General features: G+C 44.1%; 1 protein-coding gene across 3 annotated transcripts in view; it reads left to right on the forward strand.

Moving 5' to 3' along the window:
- LOC126281616 (torso-like protein) overlaps window positions 1-19,998 on the forward strand; it is a 316,979-nt gene extending 296,981 nt beyond the window's left edge. For all 3 annotated transcript variants that reach the window (XM_049980736.1, XM_049980737.1, XM_049980735.1), the window contains exons 5-6: window positions 14,449-14,772; window positions 18,993-19,998. In XM_049980736.1, the coding sequence (XP_049836693.1) occupies window positions 14,449-14,772; window positions 18,993-19,064 (396 nt within the window). In that variant the 3' untranslated portion in view covers window positions 19,065-19,998. The remainder of the gene's footprint in view (window positions 1-14,448; window positions 14,773-18,992) is intronic.
- The last annotated feature ends 813 nt before the right edge of the window (window positions 19,999-20,811 follow it).

Genomic DNA, 20,811 nt, shown 5'->3' on the forward strand with positions numbered 1-20,811 from the left:
CTGTCAGCACCTGCTTTCTTTGGGATTGGAGTTATTATATTCTTCTTGAAGTCTGAGGGTATTTCGCATGTCTCATACATCTTGCCCTCCCCCCAAGAACCATGGACCTTGCCGTTGGTGAGGAGGCTTGCGTGCCTCAGCGATACAGATGGCCGTACCGTAGGTGCAACCACAACGGAGGGGTATCTGTTGAGAGGCCAGACAAACGTGTGGTTCCTGAAGAGGGGCAGCAGCCTTTTCAGTAGTTGCAGGGGCAACAGTCTGGATGATTGACTGATCTGGCCTTGCAACATTAACCAAAACGGCCTTGCTGTGCTGGTACTGCGAACGGCTGAAAGCAAGGGGAAACTACAGCCGTAATTTTTCCCGAGGACATGCAGCTTTACTGTATGATTAAATGATGATGGCATCCTCTTGGGTAAAATATTCCGGAGGTAAAATAGTCCCCCATTCGGATCTCCGGGCGGGGACTACTCAGGAGGATGTCGTTATCAGGAGAAAGAAAACTGGCGTTCTACGGATCGGAGCGTGGAATGTCAGATCCCTTAATCGGGCAGGTAGGTTAGAAAATTTAAAAAGGGAAATGGATAGGTTAAAGTTAGATATAGTGGGAATTAGTGAAGTTCGGTGGCAGGAGGAACAAGACTTCTGGTCAGGTGACTACAGGATTATAAACACAAAATCAAATAGGGGTAATGCAGGAGTAGGTTTAATAATGAATAGGAAAATAGGAATGCGGGTAAGCTACTACAAACAGCATAGTGAACGCATTATTGTGGCCAAGATAGATACGAAGCCCACACCAACTACAGTAGTACAAGTTTATATGCCAACTAGCTCTGCAGATGATGAAGAAATTGAAGAAATGTACGATGAAATAAAAGAAATTATTCAGATAGTGAAGGGAGACGAAAATTTAATAGTAATGGGTGACTGGAATTCGAGTGTAGGAAAAGGGAGAGAAGAAAACATAGTAGGTGAATATGGATTGGGGCTAAGAAATGAAAGAGGAAGCCGCCTAGTAGAATTTTGCACAGAGCACAACTTAATCATAGCTAACACTTGGTTTAAGAATCATGAAAGAAGGTTGTATACGTGGAAGAACCCTGGAGATACTAAAAGGTATCAGATAGATTATATAATGGTAAGACAGAGATTTAGGAACCAGGTTTTAAATTGTAAGACATTTCCAGGGGCAGATGTGGACTCTGACCACAATCTATTGGTTATGACCTGTAGATTAAAACTGAAGAAACTGCAAAAATGTGGGAAATTAAGGAGATGGGACCTGGATAAACTGAAAGAACCAGAGGTTGTACAGAGTTTCAGAGAGAGCATAAGGGAACAATTGACAGGAATAGGGGAAAGAAATACAGTAGAAGAAGAATGGGTAGCTCTGAGGGATGTAGTAGTGAAGGCAGCAGAGGATAAAGTAGGTACAAAGACGAGGGCTGCTAGAAATCCTTGGGTAACAGAAGAAATATTGAATTTAATTGATGAAAGGAGAAAATATAAAAATGCAGTAAATGAAGCAGGCAAAAAGGAATACAAGCGTCTCAAAAATGAGATCGACAGGAAGTGCAAAATGGCTAAACAGGGATGGCTAGAGGACAAATGTAAGGATGTAGAAGCTTATCTCGCTAGGGGTAAGATAGATACTGCCTACAGGAAAATTAAAGAGACCTTTGGAGAGAAGAGAACCATGTGTATGAATATCAAGAGCTCAGATGGCAGCCCAGTTCTAAGCAAAGAAGGGAAGGCAGAAAGATGGAAGGAGTATATAGAAGGTTTATACAAGGGCGATGTACTTGAGGACAATATTATGGAAATAGAAGAGGATGTAGATGAAGACGAAATGGGAGATACGATACTGCGTGAAGAGTTTGACAGAGCACTGAAAGACCTGAGTCGAAACAAGGCCCCCGGAGTAGACAACATTCCATTAGAACTACTGACGGCCTTGGGAGAGCCAGTCATGACAAAACTCTACCAGCTGGTGAGCAAGATGTATGAGACAGGCGAAATACCCTCATATTTCAAGAAGAATATAATAATTCCAATCCCAAAGAAAGCAGGTGCTGACAGATGTGAAAATTACCGAACTATCAGTTTAATAAGTCACAGCTGCAAAATACTAACGCGAATTCTTTACAGACGAATGGAAAAACTGGTAGATGCAGACCTCGGGGAGGATCAGTTTGGATTCCGTCGAAATGTTGGAACACGTGAGGCAATACTGACCTTACGACTTATCTTAGAAGAAAGATTAAGAAAAGGCAAACCCATGTTTCTAGCATTTGTAGACTTAGAGAAAGCTTTTGACAATGTTGACTGGAATACTCTTTTTCAAATTCTAAAGGTGGCAGGGGTAAAATACAGGGAGCGAAAGGCTATTTATAATTTGTACAGAAACCAGATAGCAGTCATAAGAGTCGAGGGGCATGAAAGGGAAGCAGTGGTTGGGAAAGGAGTGAGACAGGGTTGTAGCCTCTCCCCGATGTTATTCAATCTGTATATTGAGCAAGCAGTAAAGGAAACAAGAGAAAAATTTGGAGTAGGTATTAAAATTCATGGAGACGAAGTAAAAACTTTGAGGTTCGCCGATGACATTGTAATTCTGTCAGAGACGGCAAAGGACTTGGAAGAGCAGTTGAACGGAATGGACAGTGTCTTGAAAGGAGGATATAAGATGAACATTAACAAAAGCAAAACGAGGATAATGGAATGTAGTCAAATTAAATCGGGTGATGCTGAGGGAATTAGATTAGGAAATGAGACACTTAAAGTAGTAAAGGAGTTTTGCTATTTAGGAAGTAAAATAACTGATGATGGTCGAAGTAGAGAGGATATAAAATGTAGACTGGCAATGGCAAGGAAAGCGTTTCTGAAGAAGAGAAATTTGTTAACATCGAATATAGATTTATGTATCAGGAAGTCGTTTCTGAAAGTATTTGTTTGGAGTGTAGCCATGTATGGAAGTGAAACATGGACGATAACTAGTTTGGACAAGAAGAGAATAGAAGCTTTTGAAATGTGGTGCTACAGAAGAATACTGAAGATAAGGTGGATAGATCACGTAACTAATGAGCAGGTATTGAATAGGATTGGGGAGAAGAGAAGTTTGTGGCACAACTTGACTAGAAGAAGGGATCGGTTGGTAGGACATGTTTTGAGGCATCAAGGGATCACAAATTTAGCATTGGAGGGCAGCGTGGAGGGTAAAAATCGTAGAGGGAGACCGAGAGATGAGTACACTAAGCAGATTCAGAAGGATGTAGGTTGCAGTAGGTACTGGGAGATGAAGCAGCTTGCACAGGATAGAGTAGCATGGAGAGCTGCATCAAACCAGTCTCAGGACTGAAGACAACAACAACAACATACATCTTGCTCACCAGATGGTAGAGTTTTGTCAGGACTGCCTCTCCCAAGGCTTTCAGTAGTTCTAATGGAATGTTGTCTACTCCGCGGGCCTTGCTTCGTGATACTGCGTGAAGAGTTTGACAGAGCACTGAAAGACGTATCTCCCATATCATCTTCATCTACATCCTCTTCCATTTCCACAATTTTGTCCTCAAGTACATCGCCCTTGTATAGATCCTCTATATACTCCTTCCTTTCTGCTTTCCCTGCTTTGCTTAGAACAGGTTATGATTTTAAAACACGGATGATGATTATGAAAAGAAAAATTGTGATGTGATGTACACGCCTTCTGATCGGAAGCGTCTGGACAGCTTTTAGCGCACATTAATACGGTGTGTGTCCACCCTCCGCTTTTATGGCGGCTTCAACTCTGTTGAAGACACTTTCAATGAGGTGAATGGATTGTTGTGGGGGAGAGTACTGGCAGTTTATCGTTCCCCAGGGGCTGAAACCAGAGAAGGTAGTGGTGTAGGATTGTGGGGTCTGCAGCGAAGTCGACGTCCTAACTCATCCCAAAAATGTTCCATTGGGTGCAGATCGTGACTGTGGGCAGACCGTACCAATTCGGGAATGTTACTGTCTACAAACGGTTGCCTCACAGATGGTGCTTTGTGACAGCGTGCATTGTCATTCTGACACAGAGAATGATCGTTCCTGACCTCTTCCTCTACTGTACATGGTACACAACGCTGTTAAATGTGTTCGTATGCTTCGACATTTAGCGTTTTCCCAAGTGAAGTAAGGGAGCCACACCTTAACCACGGGAAACACCCCGTACCGCAACGCCACCTCCTCCTTACTTTACTGTTGGCTGTACACGTGGCGGCAGGCGTTCGCCAAACCCAAACCCGTCGACTGAATTGCCACATGGGATGGCGTGAACCATCACTCCCAGTCTCTCGTTTCCAGTCGTCCACTGTCCAGTGGCGTCTCTCTCTTCACCACCTGGAGCATCGCTTAGCACTGACTGCAGAAATGTGTGACTTACGAGGAACTGCTGGATCTCCCCACGTACGGTCATTATGCCAGCTGGACAGCTGGTACCACTTTGGAACTGACGAGTCATTCCTTCCGCTGATTGCTTGCGATGTTTTACAACCACCTTCCGTGATGATCGACGTTCCATGCCCTTTAGTACTAGAGTATTTTGTTGATATGAATTTAAATGTTGTATAATCTTTTCTGAAGGTGTTTCCCTGGAGTGTAGCCCGATGTGGAAGTGAAGTGAGCAGTTCAGACAAGAAGGGAGTAGAAGCCTTTGAAATGCGGTGTTACGGAAGAATGCTGAAGACTAGATGGGTAGCTCGCGTAAATAATGGGGAGTAGTGAGCCAAATTGGGGAGGAAAGAAATTCACGCACCAAGTTAATTATAAGAATGGAACAGTTGATACTGTTGACTCTCAGGCATCAAGGCAAAAAATGGTTCAAATGGCTCTGAGCACTATGGGACTTAACATCTCTGGTCATCAGTCCCCTAGAACTTAGAATTACCTAAAACTAACTAACCTAAGAACATCACACACATCCATGCCCGAGGCAGGATTCGAACCTGCGACCGTAGCAGTCGAGCGGTTCCGGACTGAGCGCCTAGAACCGCTAGACCACCGCGGCCGGCGCAGGCATCAAGGAGTTGCCAGTTTGGTGCTGGACGGGAGATAGTGTGGGCTGGGGGTGTGCTGGGGGAAAAATTGTAGAGGGAGGCCAAGAGGTGAATACAGTAAGCATGTTCAAATGGATATCTGTTCCAGTAGTTATTTGGAGATTAAGAGGTTTGTGCAGGAGGGGGTGGAGAGCAGCATCAAACCAGCCTGTGGATTGAAGAAGACAGAAACAACTGGTATACAGAATGCGTGTACAGTCTAATATGGCACGTCAGGCGTGCAAGGATCAGTAATCGCACAGGAAGCGGGGGTGCTAAGGCCGCCTGGTGCTGCTAAATGACGTTACAGTTGCTCAGCCACATGCTACATATAGGCGCCCACTACCGGAGACGGTCAAAGTTTTGTCCAGATGTATCGAGACACACCTGACATCGACGCTGCGGTAAACGGCGCACTCTCTCAAAGATACCTGATGTATCTCGAAGACGTCTAGCTGCCACAGCAATCCTGCCCACTAGGTCGTCCGGCGATGTAGCAGGTGTTTCAGACTCAAACAAGACGCTTCAGACAATCCCGAGCCCCACCCCCCACCCGAGGAAAAGTCGATTGGGAACAGATTGGGTGATTGTGGTGGCCATGATACTGGCCCACCGCGACTAACGGCCGGGGGAGGTTGCGCTGCAGATGTCCCCTAGCGACAGAATATAAGCTTCCGTCTCCTTGGAGATTATACGGGTTAATAAATGATTATTATGTTACAATCCTCTTGTTGTAGTTGACCGTGTATATCGAGACTTCGTTCATTGTTAAATGCAATGGTGTGGTACTAACTGATGGAGACGCATTAAGAACTGGTAAAATTTAATTTATTTCCTTTACGACACTGCACAAACATAAACACACTATTATTCAACTATATTTAGCACACTATTATTCAAACATAGAGATACATCCTTCGCTACGCAACCGCCTTTGGCTCACGCAGCCTACACCTTCCACAGCCTCTCAACAACTGCCTCTGCGTGCCACTTTCGGCTCCACTGGGCATTGTCGCCCTCCAAAGAACAACCACTTACAGATACTACACACCAGTACCCTCACAAGAAGCTCTCTTGAGGAATACGAGATACGAGCGACCATCGAGTTGGTCCGTCTCCGACGCTGCCAGTCCACACGTTGAGGATAAATTTGCGTTGTGAGGCATACGTATAGCTTGTGGTTTCACATCCACCCACACGTGTTGGTCTACATGTACATGTACATCTACATTTATACTCCTCAAGCCACCCAACGGTATGTGGCGGAGGGCACTTTACGCGCCACTGTCCTTATCTCCCGTTCCTATTCCAGTCGCGTATGGTTCGCGGGAATAGCGACTGCCGGAAAGCCACCGTGCGCGCTCGAATCTCTCTAATTTTACATTCGTGATCTCCTCGGGAGGTATATGTAGGGGGAAGCAATATATTCGATACATCATCCAGAAACGCACCGTCTCGAAACCTGGACAGCAAGCTACACCGCGGTGCAGGGCGCCTCTCTTGCAGAGTCTGCCACTTGAGTTTGCTAAACATCTCCGTAACGCTATGACATTTACCAAATAACCCAGTGACGAAACGCGCCGCTCTTCTTTGGATCTTGTCTATCTCCTCTGTCAACCCGACCTGGTACGGATCTCACACTGATGAGCAATACTCAAGTATAGGTCGAACGAGTGTTTTGTAAGCCACCTCCTTTGTTTGTGGACTGCATTTTCTAAGGACTCTCCCAATGAATCTCAACCTGGCACCCGCCTTAGCAACTATTAATTTTATATGATCATTCCACTTCAAATCGTTGCGTACGCATACTCCAAGATATTTTACAGAAGTAACTGCTACCAGTGTTTGTTCCGCTATCATATAATCATACAATAAAGGATCCTTCTTTCTATGTATTCGCAATACATTACATTTGTCTATGTTAAGAGTCAGTTTGCACTCCCTGCACCAAGTGCCTATCCGCTTCAGATCTCCCTGCATTTCGCTGCAGTTTTCTAATGCTGCAATTTCTCTGTATACTACAGCATCATACGCGAAAAGCCGCATGGAACTTCCGACACTACCTACTAGGTCATTTATATATATTGTGAAAGTTCATGATAGTCTCGAGTGAGAACGCAGCCCCGGCCGGAGTGGCCGTCCGGTTCTAGGCGCTACAGTCTGGAACCGCGCGACCACTACACTCGCAGGTTCGAATCCTTCCTCGGCCATGGATGTGTGTAACGTCCTTAGGTTAGTTAGGTTTGCGTCGTTCTAAGTTCTAGGGGACTGATGACCTTAGAAGTTAAGTCCCACAGTGCTCAAAGCCATTTGAACCACTTTTTTTGCAGAGGCCGAGGTGGACGTGCAATGAAAGACCTAACAGAGTTCCAAAGAGGGCAGATTGTGGGTCCCGATAGCTGGAGCATCAGTAACCAAGACAGCAACTTGTTGAATGTTTCAAGAGCAACTGTTTCAACTGTCATGACAGTCTACACAAAACATCAAAAGAAATCATCCTTTAAACGTAATAGTGGGCGCAAATCGAAACTAAATGAGAGAGATCGTCGTACTCTAACAGGAATTGTGTCAAAACAACACGAAACTACGGCGGCTAAAGCGACTCCAGAGCTCAATAGCCATCTTCGAGACCCCGTATTTATCGACACTGTCCGCCGAGAGCTCCATAAAGCGAATATTCGTGGACGATCAGCCATACAGAAACTATTAGTGACGACAACCGACGCAAAGAAGCGTAAAACATGTTGCCAGGAGCGTAAACCCTGGACGGCTGGTCAATGGAAACACGTCGTATGATCCGTAGAGTCAACGTTTTCGTTATTTCCAACATTGGGCCGGGCTTACGTCTGGAGTGCACCAAAAGAAACCTACAATCCTGATTGCTTGATGCCAACAGTTAAGCATGGAGGTCAAAGTGTGACGGTGTCGGCAGCCGTTTCTGTGCTGGTCCCATCATTACTCTCAAAGGCCGTGTTAAGCCAACCATTATGTGAACAATTTAGGTGATCAGGTGCACCGCGTGAATCAGATGTTGTTCCCCAATAATGATGCCATTTTTCAGTACGACACTGCACCCATTCACACTGCCACGACAGTACTATCGTGGTATGAGGAGCACGCAACTGAACTGCAGAGCCTTCTCTGGCCAGCACAGTCTCCGGACTTGAACATTATGGAACCCTTGTGGGCGGTACTGGAGCACAGACTCCGGAGCAGATTTCCTCCTCCCTCGTCACTACAGGAGTTAGAAGAGGTTCTGATCGAAGAGTGGCATAGTTCCACTGGAGATTACACAATCATTACATGCCAGTATTCCAGGAAGAATCGCAGCTGTATTACGGGCAAATGGGGGTCCAACCCCTTCTCAATAAACCATTCCCAAGTTCAGCTGTTGACATTGTTTTGCCTGTCCCCTGTAGCTGCTGGCTTCCCGCCGGCCGGCAACGAGTATTACTGTGACGCAACACGGGCGGCACTTTCACGCCTTGGGCAAGCGCGCTCCGCCGCCACTGGCTCACAACTGCGCTGGTGATCCCACTGGAACAGACGGTAGGCAGGCGCTATTCGGCTGCGCACGCTCGCATTCTCGCAACTTCCCCTCTTTGCGTAACCAGAGTTCTGCTTCCCATGTAGCCGGCGTCGCACCGTATCAGCGTGGAGCCGTTCCAGATCTCGGGAAAGGTATTGTCTTCAGTCTCGCATATTCGAGCCCTGTTACTGCGTCGAGAAAGTGAATTAGTGTATGGAAATGGACAGTCTCGGACGCGATACACATAGATGGCCTTGCAGCTTTTACTTTTCCATTTCCCTTTACAGTATTTGACTATTCGTCACACGAATTTCTCGCCCAGCGCGAAGTCCCAGGCGACTGGAAGAAAGCGCAGGTGACTCCAGCATATACACTACTGGCCATTAAAATTGCTATACCACGAAGAGGACTTCTTACGTAACAGAGACAAGGGGATCGTCAGCAGTGCCCCAGTGAAATGTGACAGGGCTGTTGTTGTTCTGTGTATACATAAATAATTTCGTGGAGATCGTGGGCAGCAATCTGTGATAGTTTGCTGATAATGGAGTGGAGTACAGGAAGGTGTTGTCGCTGAGTGACTCTAGAAGGATACATGGTGACTTACACAACATGTCTAGTTGGTGTGAAGAATGGCCCTCTCAATGCCGAAAGAGTACGTTAATGCGAATGTGTAGGAAAAACAAAGCCACAAAGTTCGGATACAGAATTAGTAGTGTCCTGCTGTTTAAATATCTGGGGCTGACGTTGCAAAGCGATATGAAATGGAACGAGCACGTGAGGACAAAGATGGGGGAAGGCGGAAGGTCGACTTCGGTTTATTGGGCGAATTTTTAGGAAAGTGCATTTCATTTGTAAAGGAGGCTGCATACGAGACGCTAGTGCGACCTATTCTTGAATATTGCTCTAGTGTTTGGGTTCCGTACCAGGTCGGATTGAAGGAAGAGGTCGAACGAATTCAGAGTCGAGCTGCTAGATTTGTTACCGGTAGGTTCGAACAACACTGAGATGCTTCAGGAACTGAAATGGGAATCCATAGAGGAACGCCGACTTTCTTTTCGAGGAACAGTATCGAGAAAAGTGCTGCGTTCACACTATAGAAATTAAGAGTAAGAACCAGTAATAAATACCAATCTGCTCATGTCTTGGAGCATCTAACATGGAGGAGCCGGATACAAACCAACGTACCGGCTAAGTATGTAGCAGCATCTCCCAGTATTATACCTCCATGAGAAATACAATGCCTGTAAGTCAAAGAGTATTACCAGCTTAAACTGAGAATCAACGATACAGATATCTGACGCATATGTTTTTATATCTTCAAAACGTTTTGGCTTAGACCGACGGAAGAGCTCTAAAATCCTGAGTGCGCTGAAGACTGTTCATGTTAAGAAACGGGGTGGTTGGTCGTTCGCTCGCACCAGGAAATAACGTTTTCTCGTTGCATTCTCACATTTTATAGTAAAGGATTTTGTGTTATTCTGTATTGTTAGCCTGCATATTATTCATAATTTGACTTGCTGCTCTTGCATTTGCCCTGTTTGCAGTTGTGGCTACTGGATATACTGTAATGTCCGCCTGTTATGCAAAATACTGTTTTTTCATGTGACCCATCATCAGTGGGTTTTCTTTTCTGGAATCTGCCTTTTGCTGGCCGGCTTTATCTTGCTGAATTGTAAGCCCAGGATGGCTTGCCATCAAGTGCAACAAAACGGGGCGTAGACGCTCGTCGGCGCAGCACCGTGCTCCAAGTGCCCCGGATGACAACATAGGGGTCCTGTTATGAAGCAACATGCCACCCCACATTATCACTCCCGGTTGTGAATGTGGGGCCGTATGGCGGGCGACAGTCAGATTGCTATCCCAACGCTGTCCGGGGCATCTCCGGATACATCTTCGCTGAACATCGGGGTGCAATGCCGAGTGGCACTTGTCACTGAAGACAACTCTACTGCAGTCATCGAGAGAGAATAAGTGTCTGGAGGCGCCCCAGTTGGCGGATACCAACATGGTGTCGCCCGCCGTAAGGCCCGACAACCAGCAGTGATGGTCTGTGGTGCCATTTCATTGCATACAGGGTGTTTCAAAAATGACCGGTATATTTGAAACGGCAATACAAACTAAACGAGCACCGATAGAAATACACCGTTTGTTGCAATATGCTTCGGACAACAGTACATTTTCAGGCAGACAAACTTTCGAAATTACAGTAGTTACAATTGTCAACAACAGATGGCGCTGCGGTCTGGGAAACTCTATAGTACGATATATCCACCATGCGTAGCAATAATATGGCGTAGTCTCTGAATGAAATTACCCGAAACCTTTGACAACGTGTCTGGCGGAATGGCTTCACATGCAGATGAGATGTACTGCTTCAGCTGTTCAATTGTTTCTGGATTCTGGCGTTACACCTGGTCTTTCAAGTGTCCCCACAGACAGAAGTCACAGGGGTTCATGTCTGGCGAAAAGGGAGGCCAATCAACGCCGCCTCCTGTATGTTTTGGATAGCCCAAAGCAATCACACGATCATCGAAATATTCATTCAGGAAATTAAAGACGTCGGCCGTGCGATGTGGCCGGGCACCATCTTGCATAAACCACGAGCTGTTCGCAGTGTCGTCTAAGGCAGTTTGTACCGCCACAAATTCACTAAAAATGTTCAGATAGCGTGATGCAGTAATCGTTTCGGATCTGAAAAATGGGCCAATGATTCCTTTGGAAGAAATGGCGGCCCAGACCAGTACTTTTTGAGGATGCAGGAACGATGGGACTGCAACATGGGGCTTTTCGGTTCCCCATATGCGCCAGTTCTGTTTATTGACGAAGCCATCCAGGTAAAAATAAGCTTCGTCAGTAAATCAAATGCTGCCCACATGCATATCGCCGTCATCAATCCTGTGCACTATATCGTTAGCGAATGTCTCTCGTGCAGCAATGGTAGCGGCGCTGAGGGGTTGCCGCGTTTGAATTGTGTATGGATAGAGATGTAAACTCTGGCGCATAAGACGATACGTGGACGTTGGCGTCATTTGGACCGCAGCTGCAACACGGCGAACGGAAACCCGAGGCCGCTGTTGGATCACCTGCTGCAGTAGCTGCGCGTTGCCCTCTGTGGTTGCCGTACTCTGTCGCCCTACCTTTCGACCACGTTCATCCGTCACGTTCCCAGTCCGTTGAAATTTTTCAAACAGATCCTTTATTGTATCGCTTTTCGGTCCTTTGGTTACATTAAACCTCCGTTGAAAACTTTTTCTTGTTGCAACAACACTGTGTTCTAGGCGGTGGAATTCAAACACCAGAAAAATCCTCTGTTCTAAGGAATAAACCATGTTGTCCACAGCACACTTGCACGTTGTGAACAGCACACGCTTACAGCAGAAAGACGACGTACTGAATGGCGCACTCACAGACTGCGTTGTCTTCTATATATTTCACATGACTTGCAGTACCATCTGTTGTTGAAAATTGTAACTACTGTAATTTCGAAAGTTTGTCCGCCTGAAAATGTACTGTTGTCCCAAGCATATTGCAACAAACGGTGTATTTCTATCGCTGCTCGTTTAGTTTGTATTGCCGTTTCAAATATACCGGCCATTTTTGAAACACCCTGTAGCAGTACCCTTTTGACAAACTGCCTATTGGCTTCTATCTCGGGTTCTTCGGCCGACGTCCATCTAATGATTTTTCTGACGTTTCGCCAGCACGAGTGGCTGGCATTGTAAAAGCTTCACCCTCCATTGCCGGTGGTGAACTGGAGCCGAGCTCGCGGCCGCAGACTATATGTACCTGGCGCGCCAACGTCCGAGGGCTTCTCCGCCGTCATTTCCGGTGCGGTTCTCCTCTTGCTACCTGCGACGGTCATTCGGTGCAGTACGGGAAGCCAGGATCCGTTTACCTTAAGGGTTTCATCTTTCTTGTTGAAACTGTTAGCGTGTTTTTGTATTTCTACAACTTCTCTGAACAAGCGCATGTGATAGTGCTTCTCTACAGCCAGAACTTCCGTGTCGGTGAATTTTATTACGTGGTCGGTCTCACTCAGTGCGTGCTTTGCCACGGCCGATTTCTCCACCTGCCCCAAGCTGCAATGTCGCTTATGTTCTTTGATCCTGGTGCTGATTCATAGTCCAGTCCAATCATTCCGACATAAACTTTCCCGCATGTGCATGGTATACGGTATATTCCTGACATTACATGTGGGTCCGTTTTCTCCTTTGCCGATCTAAGACACTCTTTGATCTTCCTTGTCGGCATAATCTTTACGCGATTTTTGAGCAATATACGGCCGATTCTGTCCGTCACTCTGGGAGTGTATGGCAGAAAGGCATTTCTTTTTCTGATTCCTTACTTCGCCGAGTGTTTGGCTGTATTACATTTCTAATATAATTTGTGGAGTAGTGATTGCTCCTCAGAAGACTTTCCAGGTGTTGCATTTCGTGTCTGAGGTGCTGCGGCTCACATATTCGTCCTGCTCGCATTACGACCGTATTAATCGTGCCTCTTCTCTGGCTCGAGCGGTGGTTTGATAGTTTGTGCAGGTATCGGTCGGTGTGTGTCGGTTTTCGATACACGCTGTGTCGCAGGTTCTCGCCGCCCCTTGCGACCAGTACAGTAGAAATGACAGTTTTTTGTCCTTTTCTACTTCCATGGTTAATTTTATGTTGGCATGGACGCTGTTCAAATGTCTTACGAAGTCACAGAGCTGTTCTTCACAATGGCTCCACACAACGAAAGTATCATCGACGTATCTGTACCACACCTTGGGCTTGCAAGTCGCCAACTCCAGTGCCTGTGTTCGAATTATTCCACGAAGAAGTTGGCCACCACTGCATTAAGAGGACTACCCATGGCGACGCCTTCCAGCTGTTCGTAGAAATCGCCATTCCACGTGAAACAGCTCGTGATGAGACATGCATGGAAGAGCTTTGTAATGTCTTGCGGGAACATGGAACCGATGTTCTCCAGGGCTTTGACGATCTAAAGTGCCAGTTGGACAGAATTTGGCACGATATCCCTCAGGAGGGTACCCAACTACTCTGTCAATCAGTGCAAAGCTTGTATAAGGGCCAGAGGTGGACCAACACGTTATTGACTTGCTCGATTTGTGAAGCTCTCTCTCTTTAATAAATTATACAATTTTTAATAGGTTTGTTCATAAATAAATAAATCTTCTGCTACCATTCACGATTTTTCTTTATTTTACTATTCGCACTACGCGTTTCTAGAAATAATTCCCATTTTCAAGTGCGTTTTTTGGTGTGTAATTAAGCCATTTCTTTTGATGTTGTGTGTGTGTGAGTCTGCTTCATTTTGTTGACTTTTACTGTAATACATAAAAATCGCGTTTCTTATGTATTACAGTAAAAGTCAACAAAGCGAAGCAGACTCACACACACTGACAACATCAAAAGAAATGGCTTAATTACGCACCAAAAAACGCACTTGAAAATGGGAATTATTTCTAGAAACGCGTCGTGCGAATAGTAAAATAAAGAAAAATCGTGAATGGTAGCACAAGATTTATTTATTTATAAACAAGCCTATCGTATCTACAGTCGCAGGCTTACAAAAACCATTTATAATGGATCAAATTATATATACAATTTTTATGAAAGTGCAATCATTTGTTTGTCTGCACGTACAGATCACATATATCTATTTCCGTCGTATTCTTAAAATTTCTTCGTTGTGCGTCTTTTTTTGAATGTATAAACACGAAGGGACCACTCGTGACAAGCTAGTCTCGCTGCACAAGCAGTACGGCAGGGCTGCTGCAGTAGGCTGACTTGCCACTCGAAGTGGGCCGGGGGGAGGAGACGACCTGTAACAGGGAGTTAGTGCTGACTCGGTGCGCCGTTGCAGGTGTTCGTGTTCACGCCGCAGATCTACCGGCGCATTAAGCAGCTGCTGAAGACGCAGGGCGTGTCGGACTTCAGCAACGAGGAGCTGTCCAACTACTTCTCGCCGTGGTACGCGGAGCACATCGGCGCCATCCAGTCGGCGAGCGGCAACGCGACGGTGGAGGCGTGGGCGGCCGACAACCTGCGCCAGCACTTCTACTTCCTGGCCTACTCGAGCCTGCTCAAGCTGCACGGCAACGCGCCGCTGCTGCGCCGCCTCGACGGGCTGCTGCGCGAGGAGGCGCTGCTGCAGCTCGACCTGCGCACGCTCGCGCCCGCCTTCCAGGTACACTGCCGCGCGTCCACTGCAGCATTCTGCGCTGCAGCAAAGCTTGCAGTATGGCCTGACGTGAGGTCGTACGATGGTAACAGGTGTCTTTGCTTTTCTGCCATTGCAACTCTGCCTTGTTCTTCATTAGACCTGTTGCTGCCCAAGTACCAAAATCATCTACTGCTTTCAGTGTCTCATTTCCTAATCTACTTCCTTCAGCATCACCTACATCTACATCTACATGACTACTCTGCAATTCACATTTAAATGCTTGGCAGAGGGTTCATGGAACCACAATCATACTATCTCTCTACCATTTCACGCCCTAACAGCGCGCGGGATAAACGAACGTGTAAACCTTTCTGTTCGAGCTCTGATTTCTCTTATTTTATTTTGATCACCATTCCTACCTACGTAGGTTGGGCTCAACAAAATATTTTCGCTTTCGGAAGAGAAAGTCGGTGACTGAAATTTCGTAAATAGATCTCGCCACGACGAAAAACGTCTTTGCTTTAATGACTTCCATCCCAATTCGCGTATCGTATCTGCCACACTCTCTTCCCTATTACATGATAATACAAAACGAGCTGCCCTTTTTTGCACCCTTTCGATGTCCTCCGTCAATCCCACATGGTAAGGATCCCACACCGCACAGCAATATTCTAACAGAGCATGAACGTGTGTAGTGTAAGCTGTCTCTTTCGTGGACTTGTTGCATCTTCTAAGTGTACTGCCAATGAAACGCAACCTTTGGCTCGCCTTCCGCACCATATTATCTATGTGGTCTTTCCAACTGAAGTTGTTCGTAACTTTAACACCCAGGTACTTAGTTGAATTGACAGCCTTGAGAATTGTACTATTTATCGAGTAATCGAATTCCAACGGATTTCGTTTGGAACTCGTGTGGATCACCTCACACTTTTCGTCATTTAGCGTCAACTGCCACCTGCCACACCATACAGCAATCTTTTCTAAATCGCTTTGCAACTGATACTTGTCTTCGGATGACCTTACTAGACGTAAATTACAGCATCATCTGCGAACAACCTAAGAGAACTGCTCAGATCGTCACCCAGGTCATTTATATAGATCAGGAACAGCAGAGATCCCAGGACGCTTCCCCGGGGAACACCTAATATCACTTCAGTTTTACTCGACGATTTGCCGTCTATTACTACGAACTGTGACGTTCCTGACAGGAAATCACAAATCCAGTCGCACAACTGAGACGATACCCCCAAGGTCCGCAGCTTGATTCAAAGTCGCTTGTGAGGAAAGGTGTCAAAAGCTTTCCGGAAATCTAGAAATACGGAATCAACTTGAGATACCCTGTCAATAGCGGCCATTACTTCGTGCGAATAAAGAACTACCTCCTTTGCACAAGAACGATGTTTTCTGAAACCGTGCTGATTACGTATCAATAGATTGTTCCCTTTGAGGTGATTCATAATGTTTGAATGCAGTATATGTTCCAAAACCCTACTGCAAACCGACGTCTATGATATAGGTCTGTAGTTTGATGGATTACTCCTACTACCCTTCTTAAACACTGGTGCGATGTGCGCAATTTTCCAATCTGTAGGTACAGATCTATCGGTGAGCAAGTGGTTGTATATGATTGCTAATTGCTGATTCAGTTTGACTACATTCCATTGTGTGGTGTGCGTACTGTAAGACCTTCGGTACACACACCATCAGATTATTTGACTTGTCGCTCTAATGAAGTAGTCGAGTATCAGCAATATGTCTCGTGGTCTTATCGTGGTGTATTTATCTTCTGCCGTTAGGTCAGATGATAGAAATGCCACTTGCACGCTTAGAGTAGCAGATTGACGGTGACCAACTTTAAACAGAACTTGATTAATTTTCACACATTCATTAAAATAATAAAAAGCATAGACATTACATAACTTGATTCTGGATGCTATTTACTATTGACATTCTGAAGTTCCTTTGGTGTTGGTACGTTAATCTTATTCTCACATATCTCTGATACTTGACAAAGTGTCTATACATTTATCTTCATGGCTATGTACAGGAATATGGTAATCTTGTTAGGTGCAGACTGAAACTTGACTACAGACTAATGCAGACTGGTACAGACTGATGCAGACTGATCGGAGGTCTGTACATTCATTATAATACCTCGCACATTCAGGTATCACTGTGCGAGTGTGATCCGTAAGGAGAAAGGTTCTACGTTAGCAGCAATCTCATTATCTGTATTACATATTAATACGCGGATCGGCAGAAGCGGAATTTGGTTCATCTCTAAGGCAGCACCATCTCGTAGTGATGAGATGGACGAACGCTTCGCCTGTGCTGTTGTGCTTAGCGGGACACACTCGAGTGGGAAAGTTGTGTACATGCTGACTACGCGGAACTATGTACACAACACACTGTCCATGTTTTTTTAAAAAAAATTTTTTTTCCATATTGCGTCATCCTTTCAAGGTACTGCCCATTCCATTAAACAGCTCTTCCAAGTCCTTTGCTGTTTCTGATAGCATTATGATGTCAGCAGATTTTTTTTTTCTCTTCCCACTGATGTTTAATTTGTACATCAAATTTTTCTTTCATTTCTTTTATTGTTTACAAATTGAGTAACATTGGTCATAGGCCACAATCCTGCCTCACTCCCTTCTTCATCACTGCTTCCCATTCATGTCCCTCAACTCTTATAACTGCCGTCTGGTTTCTGCAAAAGTTTTAAATAGCCTTTTGCTCTCTGTATTTTACCTTCTTACCTTCAGAATTTCAAAGAGGGTATTCCAGTCAACGTTTTCATAAGCTTTCTCTAGGTCTATAAACGTTAAAAACATATGTTTGCCTTTCCTTAATCTATGTTATAAGATAATTGTATGTTCAGTATTGCCTCAAGTGTTCCTACATTTCTTTGGAATGCAAACTGATCTTCTCTGAGGTCAACTTCTACCAATTTTTCCATTCTTCTGTAAAGAATTCGTATTTTGCAGCTGTGATGTAGTAACCTGATAGATCAGTAATATTCACACCTGTCAGCATCTGCTTTCTTTGGAATTGGAATTGTTATGTTCTTCTTGAAGTGTGAGTGTATCTCACCTGCGTCATACATCCTGCACAGCATTTGGAAGAGTTTTGGCATGGCTGGCTCTCCGAGGCTGTCAGTAGTTCTGACAGGATGTCATCTACTCTGTAGGCTTTGTTTCAAATTAGATATTTCAGGGCTCTATCAAATTATTTTCACAGTATCATCTCCCATCTCCTCTTCATTTACTTCCTTTTCCATTTCTATAATATTGTTTTGAAGTTTATCTCCTTTTTATAGACCTTCTGATTTCATTTGCTGCATATTTATATTTTTGCATTTCATTGATTAAATTCAGTATCTCCTGTGGAATCCAAGGATTTCTAATAGGCCTTGTCTTTTTACTTATTTGATCCTCTATTGCCTTCATTGTTGCGTCTCTCAAAGCTACCCATTCATCTTCTTTTCGTATTCCTTTCCTCTGTTCTAGTCAGTCATTGCTCAATGCTTCCGTATGACTTATTTATGCAAAATTGAGATTTCATCTGAAAAAGTATAACAGTTTCTGATTTAATGGATGATAAAATACTATGAGATATTTTGGTACCAAAATATTATCAAGTGTGAAATACGTGCCATTTGTGGTTGAGTTGAACAAATTGAATTTATAGGATAATAACTTGTTTTAAAATAAAAAACAAAAATAATATTCTGAAGTATTACAGAAAAACTTGGAAAAGTGTGAAATTTAAATTTCAATACAGTTCACCAATCCTAAACGGCATTCCTTTTGTACATCAGACTTCCAGTTTTAGGTAAAAAAATAGCCAAAGAAAGGGTGAAATAACAATTTTTGTCAAACAAGCTTGGGATCATAATTTAATGTTGATTAAATATGCCCATAGTTCTGGTTTGTTATAATACAGAATTTCATCTTTGTAGTAAACCTGTGGTACCTACCTCAAGAGAATGATTAAACTGTAGAATACCAAAATTCAGTATTGATAATTGCAGTTCAGCAGGTGACTTTCAACCTCTCATACACCAAATTTCAATAGTAACAAACTTCTGTTTCAAACATCACAACTGTCTCTTGACAATAAGTTTTTTTCATAAATGACATGTCCAGTATACTGAAAATATAGATATATTCCTCCAGTATATCATATTGATATCCAAAAGTTGAAACATTGATACTTAAAAAAATGTTGCCATCCCCTCTTTACAGGATGCTGCACGCCGCCAGTGGTTCCTCGAGGTTGTGGACAACTACCTCAAGCTGTGGGAGGTCAACATGTGACCGGGAGATGAACACTCTTCCCCACCACCGCCCACGCCAGTGCAAGCGCCCCCTGGCCAGAGCCGCGCCCGCTGCGGCCTCAGAGTTCCTAGTTACAGAGCAGGCAGAGGTCTACCTCCTCCCCGTCAGGGGAAGCGGCCCTGCTGGAGCCCGTCTCGTGAAGACATACCTGCTGCAACACTGCAGTTCCCTCAGACACTCGAAGAGAGTACCGGCTTCCGGATTGTTTACCGGACAAGCTGGTCGAAATCCAAAGTGTAGCTGTTGACACCGAGACTGGTCCTTTCACAGCCAGCACCTGTTATTGCAGCAGAACGATGGAAGTGTGTGTCCTGATGAAATGCGACATTTTGTGATATTTATGTAGCACAAAAATGGCTACTAGAAACTATACGAGAAGTAAACTTTGAAGAAGAACGACCTGCCTTATTTTTACTTTGACATATTCGTATCCAAGCTGTTTAAGTTTATATTTCAGTGCACTGCACTAGGTGAACAGAGACAAAGCGAATTAAAATTGTTCAACGGAGTGTGCTAAGAAAATATTATAGTATATATTGTATATAACTGTTTTATAAGAAAAAATCATACTGGTATGTGTAATATGTTATGCAGTCCAGCATGACAGGGAATTTCATCTTATGTACTTTAAGTACATATGTTGTAAAGTCCTTCAGTTTTGTAGAGGCACTGTACAACTAAAAGTACAATCAAAAGACATAAATAAATTGTATATTTTGATATGTACCTGCACATATTTAGTTTCTTAATTGAGATGCTTGCACTTCAATTGTGTTGCTTTCATAGAAGGATAATTTTTAGTGTCTCAATTTTCAAAGGCAGTAATACAATACTGTCAGGTTTGTCAAGCCTCACCACAATCTGTGATGTAAACAATCCAACAAAAATAAAAAGCATGCAAGCAGTCTTGTTATGATGTGTTTGGAATGTGATGAATGAACTGCGAAAATTGTGTACCCAAATGTATATCTTTCATTACTACACACAACACTCAAGACATAATCTGTAATACTTCACTGTACTTTGTAACATAAATGTAAAGAGAAAAAGAAAGTATGCTTTGTGTTTTAGGCTCATATGGAAATGAATATCTGAGAAATTGGTGAAACTGCTTTTCATGGATGTTCATATGTACAGCATAGGCCTACAGAGATAGATAAAGCTGGTTCACCATAAGGTCAACAGATGTCACGAGGATGCTAAAATCTCGAAATTGATGATGCTTTGGTGTATTGGTTCTCAGCACCTCAAAGGTTTCTTTTATTTATAAAAAGTAATGGGGTGCATTATAAACAGCTGAAAGGCCCTGCCTTATTTGGTGTATTTAATAATTTGAAATTACACTACAAACAATTGGCCTAAAGTAAAGTGATTCCTCATGAATCACAATAAAAATTAATTACACAGCTATCTTTCAGAAGACAATATGATGATCTTTATGTAAGATCATCTTAAAATGGTTAATTTATGACTAGAATGAATGAAGCACCCAACAATAAGCCAGGGTTACTGGCCCATGCAGATGCAATGGAGTACTACAGCGTGTTCCACGTAAAACTGTATGCCTCATGCCTGAGATTTGAGTAACAGTGAACTAACTAAAATAGAGCAGATAATAAAAACATTAAAAATATGTAGTTACCTGTTTAAAAAGAGGTACTGGAAGTGGTGGCCAAGTGCATCCAGGCAATTCTGACTTTGTGTGATGCTGCTTTCGTGTGATGTT

Source organism: Schistocerca gregaria, chromosome 7 (genome assembly GCF_023897955.1).
Source record: "Schistocerca gregaria isolate iqSchGreg1 chromosome 7, iqSchGreg1.2, whole genome shotgun sequence".
Taxonomy (NCBI): domain Eukaryota; kingdom Metazoa; phylum Arthropoda; class Insecta; order Orthoptera; family Acrididae; genus Schistocerca; species Schistocerca gregaria.